This window comes from Pochonia chlamydosporia, chromosome 2 (assembly GCF_001653235.2).
Source record: "Pochonia chlamydosporia 170 chromosome 2, whole genome shotgun sequence".
Classification (NCBI taxonomy): Eukaryota; Fungi; Ascomycota; class Sordariomycetes; order Hypocreales; family Clavicipitaceae; genus Pochonia; species Pochonia chlamydosporia.
In genome coordinates, this window is record NC_035791.1 from 3,662,178 (window position 1) to 3,675,521 (window position 13,344).

Genomic DNA, 13,344 nt, shown 5'->3' on the forward strand with positions numbered 1-13,344 from the left:
ACAAATTCTACATGTTGATTGACGCATCAGTAAGTACCAGGCTGAATAGAATCAGAGCACATATCGGTTTGTGTGACATGGCATGAATTGCTCTGCCATGCAAAGTAAATATATACTACCGTCGTTACGGCCCCCTGGGCAATCGTCTATGAGACACTATTTTTGACAAACGGCTACAATGGCCTTCATCCTGATGCCCAAGCCGGGCTCTCCACTTGGCTTGGTATATGGCTCAGCAACTGCTTCGAGACGCTTAGCCATGGCTGCTTTGAACGTTGTCTTTTCCTCGTCAGACCAATTGCTCCACAACTGCGTAAATATAGTGAGCAACATGTCCTGCAACTCAGCCAAGCTTGAAGCTCCATAGTGCGCAACAACTTCCTGAATTTCGACCTTCTTAAACCCGCCGTCCTCCTCCAACACTTTCTTCACATGGCTTGGCTTGAACCAATCTTGTGAAATGGGCAGAACAAACGGCACGTCATTCGGCCTCGCCTCCTTTTGAGCCGGCTGAATGACACCCTTCAAATACCCCAAATCAGACCAAGATGTAACGACAGCAACACTACCAGGCTTGAGCGTGCGATAGATCTCCTTGGCGCCAGCAGCCCCATCCTTGAAGAACAAAATCCCCATATTCGTAACACTATGCGTAAACGAACCATTTGGAAAGTCCAACTTTTCTCCCGGCATAGCCATCACTTTACATGTACCCCCCGCACCAAGCGTGGATATCTTTTGCTGCGCCATGGCAACCATATTTTCAGCCGGATCGACAGCCCGTATTTCAGGGACCGGTCTGCCTGACCTTTTGCATCGCAGGATGATTTCCTCAGCGACTATTGCCGTTCCGCATGCGTTGTCGAGGAGCACGGAGCCGGCGGGGAAGTCCTGCAGGATGGGCAGTTGGAGGAGCGACTTGGCTACGTCTCGGGTGCATGCGCCGGTTGAGTGTTCGTATTTGGCGGCGCCGGAGTCGAAGAATTCGACGGCGGATGTGGGCGTGGCATCTTTAGACATTGTAGATTTGTCGTCTGTTGTATTTGTTTATGGTAGTTGAGCGTGGGAATGTGTGTTTCTATACGTGTTCAATGTTGGAGCGTAAGATGACGTCGGATAGTTGGCCGTGGAACCGACGTTGCGGCATGGCGCTTATGTCGACCGAGCAGGTCGTTGAAGCGTGTCAGAAATTGAGCCGGTTCGTTCGGGAGGCGGTTGTGAACCTGGATAGCTCGTGGATTTTGGGTGCTTCAACCAGGTATGGTGAGTGCTTCGATTGGGCGCCTTTTGGTGTTGGTGTGACTGATGGGGGTCGGTAAGCTTGGCGGGTGGTGCGTCATTTTCGATGTTTTATTGATGGCTCGCGCGGATGTCAAGAAGAAATTGCAGTTGTAATTGTTTGAGTATTGTGTTGATGATTTCTAAAAAGGAGAGCCTCGTAGAGTACCTACCTAGGTAGTTAGTGTACTTGGATTTTGCTCGCGATGGTCACTGATGAGGGGTGGAACGACACATTTGGGGCGCCTGGTGTCTGGTTGCTTGCATGACATGCGGTTTTTAAAGAGTCAAGCTGCAGGAAGCTTAAATGCGCTTCATGCCGCTCATGCCAAGACGGTTGGCCACGTTTCAGGTGGTAGAAGTCGCTAGGAGCTTTAGAATGCAAGAGTCTCGATGTGTCTTGTACTTCTAGGAGAAGAGAGTGAAGTATTGGTTCATCGCATCTATGCTCAAGAGAGCTGAGCTGCATGAGGGTAGATGTTCTCTCCCCTCATTTTCAGCCAGTGACCTCCATGACGATAATATCTGTCATAAGGAGTCACACCCCACAGATCTTTCGTCTCGAATTTATCGTCTGTCACGTCGTTCAAGATGGGCTGTGCGGAGATATCCGTTTGATGATAATGTACTCCGTAGTGATCTAACTTCGTATTTCGGTGCGGAGTACGCAGATAAAATCACAGCCATGGATTTACGCCATATTTCAGAGTCCAGTCCCAGCAAAATCTGCCCAATGCGTGAGCAATTTCACCAAAGACTAGGGATGCGTCGCGTGCTAAAGGGTCTAGACGCCGACATCAGCCCCAGGCAATTTATCATCGCTCCCATATCTCACCTTGTACTCCATGGTCTCGGTCATGTTCCACCAGTCCCTTTGGCTGGTGAAACAGTCGCCGCCAGCATTCCCACTGCTCATTAAGGGCCACTAACCTGTTCAGATTTGGTTCGTCTTCCCTTTATGGCTGCGTGTATATTTATTCCCTCCCTGGTATTTTCGCATCCTCCTCAGCCAGCACGTGCTGCCAATAGGCGACGTCAAAGGTATTATAGCACAGGGATCTGCGGTCTGGTCCAGATTTCGCCCTCGGTGGCAGTGGCAGTGAAAAAAAGGGACGTGGAACATTGGACGAGATTAGATACAAACGACCGTAACCCTGGCTGTGCCGTAAAAGTAAACTCGGTTGCGCCAAGATAGGACTGCAACAAAGGCGCATTGAGATTGTGAGAAAATAAAACCAAATGCGTCCCTACCTTTCCCTCGTGCTCCTTCCTCCCCACGTTCCCCCGTCTGCTTTCTCTGCTTTGCAGGCGAAATGCCGCTCAATTTCCCCCTCGTGAGGCGGTGGCTCGTCGGAGCTGGCATCGTATTTGTGTCGCTCCTTCTTTTTCGAGAGCAATTATTCGATGCGACGGGGCTGCGAGCCCGTCACCACAAACACCTCGACCACGATGGCTTTGCCTCGCATCGCCAGATGTTGTCCGTTGTTCGGGAGTGGCAGAAGAAAGAGGGAATAAGAAAGATTGTTGGACTGGTTTTTTATGAGAAGCGCCAGGAGGCGTCGATACTGGACTGCTACCTCAAGGTGCGTTTCGTGTTTGGAATCGTCGATCTTCCCCAATGCCAAGACGAGCTAATCTCCAGCCATTATCTTTAATCGACACTAATTTGATTTGCCGAACAGCGCAACCTTGCTAAGAACGGCGGCGTCCTCGATGAAGTTATTTGGGTGCATCAAACGAGTGATGCGAAAGATTTGGCATTTTTGGATATATTGATTCAATCCGAGGTGCAGTACTCACGGTCGCCGGAGCGTGACGATGGGGGCGATGGTGGGACGAGCAACAGCGCTTACGATCACATTGAGGACGATTCATTATACATAAAACTCGATTCTGGTATTGTACGTTACAGGGACATGTTTTTCTATGATGCAAATGATGTTGCTCGCTTGGTTGACTGGGAATGAGGCCGGGACGCGCTGACCGTACGCAGGTTTACATTGAAGATGGGACCATCCTGTCCATGGCGCACACTCGAGCCAAGCGATCAGATTTCTACCTCGTTTCCGCGAACGTCGTCAACCAGCCACTCAGTAGCTGGCTTCATTTGAGTCTCGGGGCTGTGAAGCCTTATCTGCCTGACAACGGGACGTATACCATGCCTGAGGGGAAAGTGAACTGGCGCACGTCTCGACTACCTTCGTGGAAGGGGTCTCCTGAATTTGACGTCGACAAATGGATTCTCCCTAAAAATCGGCAACATAGATGGCTACCAGTCACCGGCAAGAAGGACCACATCCTTCACAATACTCCAATTGTCCACACCGTTTATGACGCCTACAAAGACCAGGGAAAGTGGAAATGGATGGCCGCCGCACAACAGCACTACAGTCTGCTGGAAAATTTGGAGAAGGGCGAGCTCTCGAGGTACAAGTTTCACCTGTGGAACTATCAAGAGCTAGGAATGGGCACGCAGTTCATAGCCATGACGGGGAAGGACATCAATGCTGCCAAACCGATTGACGTGGCAGACGACCGGCAATTGGCAGTGGCGATGCCACGAAAAATAGGTCGACGTGAGTTGACAGGCTTCCACTTAGCGTTGCCTTTCAGGATTTGCGAAACTAATGCTTTGTGTAGCTGCGGTGGCTGATGGAAGAGGTGTTGCTGCGTATTACAGCTCTAAAGACCAAACCGAGGGGCTGAAGCAGACGGATATTTTGGAACGGTATCGATCTTTTGCCCAGGAACACATCTGCAAACGGCGAATTTTATGGACTCCGGGTACCGATGATTCCTAGTTGGCAATGACTACGCTTCTGGATATTACACCTTGGCGCATGGAATATTTATCACTTGGGTGGGATAGCGATGTTTTCGTTGGGCATGGACATGGGACTGGCGTTGACCACAGTATATTTTCTCGCCGTTTGCTGCATTTAGGTATTAACCTTGGAGTTGAGGGGTGTCAAATGTGTATACTATACTTAATACCTGATAGTAATGTCATAGCATCCCGTCGAAGGGGGGTCATTGGCTTGGCTTAGTTTCAAGTTGCTTTGCCAAACTTGCAGCCTCAATTCATCACGCATGACAATCAAGCACCATCTCTGTGACCGTCACTGGTCCCATCACGGCCCGAACAGGTGCTGGATATATTGCCCCGTCGTTACACAACATGTGGTGATGGTGATTGAACTCCACAGCACTAATTCGTGAGTACACCATCCCATGCCGCGGTTTAGGCTCCAGCATTTCTCAAACACGAATGACCATTTCGGAAGCCAAGAAGAGACTGTACCAATGAAACACGATAAAATAAACTAGTGGTATCCGGTAAAATAACAAGACCAAAAATAATCCGCTCTCACACGCTCAATATCCCGTCCGTCTGCAACTGCTCCATAAGGGCACTCTCCCTTCATATCCAATCTACTCGTCCACAAGCTTAGGCTTCCCCTCCAGATCCTTTGGCGGAAACTTCATGCCCCGATTCGGGCCCTGAGGCTCAGCACTCGGTCCCCAACCTCCAAATCCTCCTGCGGCAGCTGCTCCTCCCAGGCCGCTGGCGTTGCCGATGGAGATTTTGCCAGCGAGCTGGTTCTTGCCCACGCCGGGCTGGGTGTCTGCCCAGTCGTTGATCTCGGCCCTCGTTTTGCCGGTGTACTTGAGGATGTCTTCGTCGCTGATGGGCTTGGGGCCCTTTTTCTCTTGGTATTTCTGATATAGAGACTTGGACTTGTTGGGCTCCTGGTCGGATTTGGTGGTGGACTGTGAGGAACCCATCATGATGTTGTGATTACTGACGTGTTTATGTTGTAATTGTAGTGTGGCAAGTGAGTAAAGTAAAGTAATGCTTGAGATTGTCCTTTTAACTCGACACAATTGACTAGGACAATCATGACATTTTATACACGGCGATATCTAACAGCAATCCAGACGAGGCGAGCGCATCCATCGAGCGGAATCAGTCCCGCCACTCGACTCAGAATACGCCACCTCGTCAGCGTAAGCATTCGGTTGGCTGTGCCGTCGAATCATGAACCCCACTCATGGCCGGATCGCGGCTATGTTACGCTTTTGTATGTTCTGGGGTGCGGAAAATGCTGTACAGTCGCTATATTGGATTAGGCAGACGTATTTTGCACCTTCAGCTGTTGGTTCGGGCCGGTGTGAGAATGACACCGGTTCCTGATAGGGGCGGTGTCGGTCCTTGTTGGATCATGTTTTTCTTGTTTTAGATGGGCTGGATGTGTTTGAGCGAATGGGGTGATGGGGGAGTGTTCTAGAATGTTGTTGCATTGCGATATCTGAGCTGTCTGTTCTGTCGTGCTAAAGTTGTTTGCCTAAATGCGGAATGCGTGATGCCGATGACTTGCATATTCGCTCTGGAGGGCTTCAATGACACTCAGGGGTGGAAGGTAATTTTGCGAGAATTTACACAGCTGTGGTTGTTAAGTCAATACCTCATGTCACGCCGCAATTTAGACCTTGTGGACATACTTGATGTGATGTGAAGCCGCGTGATCTGGATGGATGTCGGGTGGGTGAGGCGTGGTGTTGTCCCCAGGTGACAGCTTATCATGTCTAAAAGCGCAACTATGTCAGGTTCTCTTCCTATTTAATTAGCCTTGACATTTGGTGTTCTGGACTATTCACCAGATATTTGCCTTCCGTGTACTCTGTAGTCTTCTGCATTCTGTTGATAGCGCGAAAGGGCCATGTTGGATTCGAAGCATGGGACACTTGGCAACCTCCATCTACTCAAGCAATGGAGCTGGAGTCCCAAGACCCGAAAAGACTATCAATTGATGCTTATACCATTAAAATCAACCCGCTTTGGTCGATGTTCGTGTCCAATCACCGGACATCAACAAAAAAAAGCGGTTCTTGGTGTTTTTGCTTCCCTTTCGTTCCTCAATTTGATGTGAGGTCAAGCTTCCTTTGATCGCGGTCATCCTTTGGCATGACCAGTCGCAGTACTACACGACTCTCTGTCTAATGGATGCCAACCTAATTCGGTTCAGTACGCCGATTATCGCCATGCAGATCTTACCTCTTATTTTGTACCTTTGACCTGGGAATGATATTTGCCCGCTTAGCATTCTCCTAGCGCTTTGGACCATGAAACTCAACACTGCTCTCTAAACAAGTTTGATGTCCCATGATGTGTGGTACCCGGGCTGTGCAAGACTCAGGCTCCCAGTCTTGAACCGCGAAGTGGGGCGACCCAGTACGCACCCCATGCGCTTCAAGTGTGTTCATTGGCTCAAATTCCCCCATTGCCCCAGCAGGCGGAGCGCGGCAGGGACTTGGGAGGCACCTTCCCCCTGGCTCTTGTGGGTTGGCTGCATGCACTACCAAAGCCCAAAAGCTTAACTTTGGCGCACATGCACAATTCTAACTTACTCTCAGTCAGTCTCATATAAAACCTTCCCTTCTCTTCTATGTTTCTTTCCTCTTTCCTGTGCTAAAGCCCTGAAAGTCGCAACTGGTATTCATCATTGAGGGTCCTCACCTCAACGTAAAAGAGTGCCGGTAATGAAACATCACTCGTAGCAATGGGACGTCTGAGGCAGGAGACAGGTCAGCAAAGCTGATCGGGCTCTGTCTCCTTTGAGACCAAATTCTTCCTGGGCTAAAGCTCTGAAAGCCGTAACGGTGAATGTGTATTCATCATGGAAGGGTCCTCACATCAAAACCACAGAGTGCTAATGATGACAATCTTATCAGCGGCATCTGCGCTATTGCAGTCAAGATTGCCACAATGCCGCGACAAGTCTGAAGCACTATTTTATCAGGGGCAACGGCTGCGTTCATCTGGACATGGTCTTACATGCATTAATACCTGCAAGTCACGGACGGAGATCAAATAATTTAATCAAAACATCTCCGCTCTTTCGATTGTCTAGCAAACATGAAGAGCTCCGGCATGAATGCATATCCTCCCAAAGGCAGCCATGCAAAATGGTGAATTTCCCGCCTTATAGAATACACCCATTACCGGATATTCATGTCTCTGAAGCTTCTATGCAGTCCCAGTTGGCAATGTCACCGCCATTGTTGCAAGTCATTCCCGTTCTTAATTCTTCTTCTTGTCTCTTGAAAGTTTGAGATACCCGCTCGACAGCAAGTTCTCAAGTCTATTTCTTATATACACTGTTTATTTATGGGGAGCCATTCCCAAACTGTTGTTTCCGCCGTTAAAGGCCACAAACTGAGACTTGAAAAAGATGTCGCCATAGATGCCCAATTGCCCCTGAGGCGTCGCCTGGACGCCACCAAAGCACACTATTCGCCGCCGTGTCAGCATATTGCCACATGGTCATCTGTTCATTCTCATCTTGTTCAAGGAAAAAAGGTCAATACGTACTACCGTTACCAACTTGGGCAAAGTTGATATTGTCACCAGTAACTTTGGCCATGTACACGCCACCCACATCAACGGCCAAGTCAGGCAACTTGGTGTTGCAAGGGAACGTAAATCCGCCCACCTGCTGGTCATTCTTCGCACCCTGTACCTGAGCATAATACGCCGTGACAATCTTTGCATCAGCCAGCATGAGCGAAGTGCCAGTATCAGCAATAGCCTGGCCGCCGGACGTACCAGCCTGGGGCTTACCACCATTAACAGCAAACTTCTCGCTGCTGAATTGCCAGAACCCATTGGTGTTATTGACAGGAACCCATGCCAGCGCGCCCTGGAACTTAGATTGATCAATGGTGCCAAAGGTGTAGGCTCCCGCAGCGCCTTTGCGCAGGTCTGCTGTGAACACTGGCTGTGCAAGCGACGGCTTAATGTTGTCAAAGAAGGTCTGCTGCTTCTGCGGCTTAACGGTATTTATCTTGGAAAAGGCAAGACCCATAAGGCCATCGTTATTCTGGTCCTTGATGAACTCCTGCGAGACGGCTGTGGCCAACTCGACGGGTTGTGCTGGGAATGCCGCGCCTCCGACGTCGACGACATCGGTGCCAACGTTGCCTTTAGCTCCGGAACCGTCACCGTAGGATATTGTGAATTGAGAGCCGGCCATCATTTTAAAGGTTTTGCTTTTGGCAGGGTCGTACACTCGATGACCGTTTGTGACGGAGGCTGCGAGCTGCGTGTTGAATACCCAGAGGTCCGAAGAGCCGGTATCGAAGTCTAGGTTCACAGTCTGGCCACCGATCTTGACTGGGGAAATGTATTCCGCATCGTTCTTCTCAGGCTTGGCGGCAACTGTCCCCGTTTGATTCCGGGCTCCGGTTCCGGGTGCCGGTGCTGTGTTGTTCGCTTTAACGGGTGGAGGAGTAGAACCGTTGCCGTTTTTGTTGCCTTTATTTCCATTTCCATTCCCGTTTCCATTCGCGTTTTGGTTGCCATTGTTACTATTTTGATTCGCATTATTTCCATTCTGGTTCCCGTCCTGCTTGCCGTTCTGCTTCCCTCCACCAAGTCCAAGGTCTCCCAGCAACTCGCCTATCAGTCCCCGTCGATCCGCCTCGCTTCGGTCAAAGTACTGAAATGAGTTGGAGCCTCTTTTCGCCTGCGCCGCCGCCAGCTTCTTGTCCTGTGCCTCCATAGCAGCAACCAGACCCTCTGGCAAGGGCATCAGAAACTTCCTGTGCGCCTTCACCATCGCCCGAGGCCCATTGCGTCCAGTGAACTTTGGGTTCGGCACTCTCTCGACGAGAAATGAACGTTTCTGAATGTCTGCCACGGTAAGGGTTGCACAGGCAAACACCGCACAAAGGTAGACGAAGAAAGACAGGGTATGCATCTTGACAATACTACAACCAGTCAAGACAAAGGGCTGCCGTTTAGAAAAGAAGATTTTCACAGATCGACTATGGAGCACACGCCAGGTGGCCTATGTGAAATATTGTAAATATAAATAAAGAAAAGAATCAGAAAGAAAGAAATCGACGCTGTCGAAGCTTTCACTTGTCGAGAGCTTTGACCTGGAGAACTCTCAAACGACAGAAGAGAAAGGAATGATGAAAAATAATAAAGATAATACAATACAGTGACAGCTATGTAACAAAAAAGATTCGGTAAAACAGGATGTAACAAATCGTGTTCACAACCGGCTTCTTTATGTTTCTGCCGTTTCCATCTTGTTCAGTATCAGACTCGGTTAGACATCTGATGGAGGCCGTTCGGCCCTCTCACCCGATTTCGCTCCAAACATCGGGTGCTCATGGCCGATCAGGGGAAATAGTAAGTTACGTATTGGAGATCAGAGCAATGCGCCGTGCACACGACGGCTAGACCGGCACAAACAACACAGGTGAAGGATGTGACAGACACGACATTCGCAATGGAGTTTCAAACACGGCTCCTGCAGCTTAAAACAACGAAGTGCCCCAAACGGGTGGAGTTTTTAGTATCCGGCAGGGTTGGTTGGCTAAGACGGGCGCTGGTTGAAGATCGTGGCGGGATTGTGCGGATCAATCGGCAGAATGGCTGTGGCGGTTGGTGGCTTTGTTGGTGACCAGATCTTTGTTGCAATAACTAAAGACGGTGATCCGGCACAGCGGGAGCTTTAAAATGGCGCTGAAAGAAAATAGAGCGTGAGTGGACTTGCGCATGCAATCTTCAAACTACGCATGTCACGCTCTGAAGCATAATCCATCTTCAGAACTGGTTACCTGACGCGAATTATTTTGTGTTGACGTAGGCTCTTCTAGTAATGGGGAATTTGTGTCATCCTTGGCCGGAGATAAATGCCGTTTCCTTGGATATAAGTCGGGGAGTATCAACAATTGATCCTTTTTAACCGCGACCTTGCTAATAATAGCATCTTGGCTCAAGATTGTTTCCAGACCACTCGCACTTGTGATGCGGTCGTAATGAGATCGGCACAGTTAGGAGTTTTGGGGGCTAAATGTAGCATTTAAATCCTACTAAAGGCTAGCTTGGGTCTTACCTCTCCCAAACGCACAGAGTTATCGCACCATGGCTTAATTCCTTTGTCCATAACTAAGTTTACACTAACATATAGCGATGCATAATTCTGTATTACGCGTTACGTAGTTTCTATCTCACTCAGTTTGATGCTCTAACCTCAATCCATAGAGAACACAAAGTAACCAGCAGCTGGCTTGCGTGAGACTTGCTGTTGCCAACAACGTTTCACCAAGTCCCGCGCACAAGTCTAGCTAGCGCAACTTCGGTGATTTTGGGACAATAACGGAGGTCTTGCACAGTTGTAGGAGATTTTACTTTCCCCAAACGTCTGAAGACCGTGATTTAGGTGGCTATGACTGGAGGATTTACCACTGTTGCTGAAACTCGCTTGGCGCCACCAAACAAGGGTGAAACTGCACCAGGTTGCAACACTAAGAGCATTCACACAGATGCTATCTCATCTGGAACTAGCGGCTAAATTCTCTCTATTTCAGGCAGTAAAACAGTTGATTACACATTGGGGCGGCCACTCGGATCAATTCGATTTCATGGCGGGATGCATGTGTTGATCGAGTCTTGCGGTGCTTTGGAATCAGTTTGAGTGCAATACGAGGTCAGAGGCATTCCACCAACCAAAGACACTACACACGCTCAAAGATCGTATTTTGTAGTTAGTTGTGGGCAAGTATGTTTATATTTATCTGTGACTCACAGGGCAGTATACAAGAAATAACTTCTCGTCACTGTCAAGTCAGCCCTAAACAGCAATTGACGTTCCAATATCAGTAATAATGGTAGCAACAGCAAGATGCACACTTTAACTACCCAGTATGTGACTGGAAAGTTCTCTAGCAGTTCTATAAACCAACTATTCTTCAAGCACACCAGAGCTCATCATCCAAAGGCATTCACTCCCACATCACAACCTCACGCCTTCAAATACTCACTCTTGCCAATCCTCTCACACAACTCCTTCAAAATCTTACCCGCAGCCTCATAATCCTGCAAATCTAAATAAATCTGCGCACTAATCCGCACCCAAAACCTATCACCAATAAAAAACCTCGACAAAAACGTCTTGTAATCGCTCACCAACGTCTGCGCCATCCACTGAAACACCACGTCCTTATCCTCCCTCGCAACAACAACATCCGTCTCCTTGGCCCCTTCTCCCCGTTCGCCCACCCAAACCGGCAAGGCAACGTTCCCCATCGCGCAGTTCGTCATCGTTCCCTTACTATTATCAAGATACGTCGTACCCAGAGCATCAGCCACGAGCTTTATCCCCTTCTTGTTCAGATCCCACAGATACGAAATAATCTTGTCCTCGCCGCCGCAAACATCTCGTCGCCACGCAATGCTGTCCTTCACACAGAGATACGGCCCGTTGTCCCTCGTGCCCACAAACTCAAAACTATTGACGTAGGCGCTCTTCGCGCTCGGCGGCAACGGCGTAGTCCGCTGCACTAGTTTCGGAATGAAGCCATGGCTGGTGGCGAGCGTGGTGCGCAGAACGTGCTGATTCCTGACGGGCGTGTAGAAGACGGCGCAGCCTCGGGGAACGTGCAACCACTTGTGGCAGTTTGACACGAAGTAGTCTGGGTCGGCGGCCGTGAGATCAAGCGGCAGCATGCCGATTCCTTGTGCTCCGTCCACGAGGCTGGTTACCCCGAGCTCTTTGCACACTTTGATCATCTCGATCCAGGGGAAGACCACGCCGGGTCGGGAGGTGACAACATCGAAGATGCAGACTTTTGCGCGCTTGCCATCGGCTTGGACCTTGCTGACGGCTTTGCGAAACTTGTCGATAATTTCGGAGTCTTCGAGGGGATAGGTGAGCTCGATGCCTCGATGCTCTAGCTTTCCGTTGAAATACTCGACGAGGTAGTCGGCTGCCTTGCCGCATGCTTCGTATACTGTTGAAAAGCTGAGGATGACATCGTTGCCGTCCTCGGCCCAGGTCAGGTTGCGGAGGACGGTGTTGACACCATCTGTGGCGTTGCCGACAAAGACTACAGTGTCGAGGGGAGCATTGATCAGTTTGGCGACTTCTTCACGAGCCGCATCGAGAAGCTTAGGCTGATCGAATAGGATGAACTGATCTGGCCGGGACTCTGCCTGGTCTTGATATGCACGAAGCTTGTCACGGATGTGGTGGGGATATGTGCCGAATGATCCTGCATGTCAGAGTTAGAATGGGGTGCAAGATCCCACATGGAGGCTGAGTAAGTCTGGATGTCTTATGTAAGTGATATTTTCATACCGTGGTTCAAGTTGTGCCATGCTGGATCGAAAAGAAACTCTTTTTTCCATTCAGGTCCAAATGGCTTCGCCTCTCCATTTGTCTTGCCCCTCACTGCGAGTACGTCTTGGTGGCCCATGATGGTGGTGAGTGAGCTGTATGGCCAAGTGTATTGTTGGTGTAGTTGGACAAGTAAAGGGATGTCTTTTGTCCAAAAGACGGGCAATTAAATGAAGAAAAATGTCAATGACTCAATGCGACATGCATATGAATGATCCTAGAAGTGAAGTCAGTGAATACAAATGAAATATGTCGCCTGCAATTGCACAAGTGACTCAGTTGGTGTGAAATCTCCACCATCGGCGAGACAGAGACGGAGAATTAGTTGATCTATCCAAAGCTAGCCATGCGTGTCCAGTCCATTACTCCATCAAACCCCCACACATTCCCAACGCCTAGAACATTATATGGACCGTCAATTGCGCCCTTTCTATTCTCAGACCATGTACAGGATGACTGTCATTGGAGCTGTTATCTTCTTCACGCCGACATTGAAGCTGTCAATGGGGGATCCAATGCCACATCCCCAATGTAGAAACGCCGAGGCTAGCCGCAGTACCGAGCTGAGGTGACTATGTCTACCAGACTGTAGTAGTTCACAAGACAACATGAAATTTGGACGGACGCCGGCATCGGGTCAGAAGGCGGCAGCATGTCACAGGAGGTCTTCGACAATTATGGCAGATGTAATGACTCCGTGATGTCAATCCACTCGCTTCCTCATTGAAAATGAACACTTTGGGTGTTTTCCATATCTAATGGTTAAAATTGCATCTCAACACATTCCCCCTTCAAAGCAATGAGCCTGCCTCTCAGAATACAAACGCCCGCTGTCTGAAATGCATTCATGTCCCGCCACCCTACTCTAACCAAT

General features: G+C 49.4%; 5 protein-coding genes across 5 annotated transcripts; 1 reads left to right on the plus strand and 4 right to left on the minus strand.

Moving 5' to 3' along the window:
- Positions 1–156: 156 nt before the first annotated feature.
- On the minus strand, positions 157–1,020 carry VFPPC_13416 (methyltransferase type 11; the record flags this gene model as incomplete). Its single annotated transcript, XM_018291193.1, has 1 exon — positions 157–1,020. The coding sequence occupies one exon, from the start codon at positions 1,018–1,020 to the stop codon at positions 157–159; it is 864 nt and encodes a 287-aa protein (XP_018147315.1).
- A 1,571-nt stretch (positions 1,021–2,591) lies between these two features.
- Positions 2,592–4,079, plus strand: VFPPC_03190 (mitochondrial-processing peptidase subunit alpha protein; the record flags this gene model as incomplete). Its single annotated transcript, XM_018282720.1, has 4 exons — positions 2,592–2,861; positions 2,961–3,179; positions 3,272–3,854; positions 3,919–4,079. The coding sequence occupies 4 exons, from the start codon at positions 2,592–2,594 to the stop codon at positions 4,077–4,079; spliced, it is 1,233 nt and encodes a 410-aa protein (XP_018147316.1).
- A 631-nt stretch (positions 4,080–4,710) lies between these two features.
- On the minus strand, positions 4,711–5,067 carry VFPPC_03191 (hypothetical protein; the record flags this gene model as incomplete). The annotated part of the gene is made up of 1 exon (XM_018282721.1): positions 4,711–5,067. The coding sequence occupies one exon, from the start codon at positions 5,065–5,067 to the stop codon at positions 4,711–4,713; it is 357 nt and encodes a 118-aa protein (XP_018147317.1).
- A 2,374-nt stretch (positions 5,068–7,441) lies between these two features.
- VFPPC_13417 (penicillopepsin) lies at positions 7,442–9,038 on the minus strand (the record flags this gene model as incomplete). Its single annotated transcript, XM_018291194.1, has 2 exons — positions 7,442–7,569; positions 7,652–9,038. The coding sequence occupies 2 exons, from the start codon at positions 9,036–9,038 to the stop codon at positions 7,442–7,444; spliced, it is 1,515 nt and encodes a 504-aa protein (XP_018147318.1).
- Positions 9,039–11,095: 2,057 nt separating this feature from the next.
- On the minus strand, positions 11,096–12,549 carry VFPPC_03192 (cysteine desulfurylase; the record flags this gene model as incomplete). Its single annotated transcript, XM_018282722.1, has 2 exons — positions 11,096–12,345; positions 12,432–12,549. The coding sequence occupies 2 exons, from the start codon at positions 12,547–12,549 to the stop codon at positions 11,096–11,098; spliced, it is 1,368 nt and encodes a 455-aa protein (XP_018147319.1).
- Between the last annotated feature and the right edge of the window lie 795 nt (positions 12,550–13,344).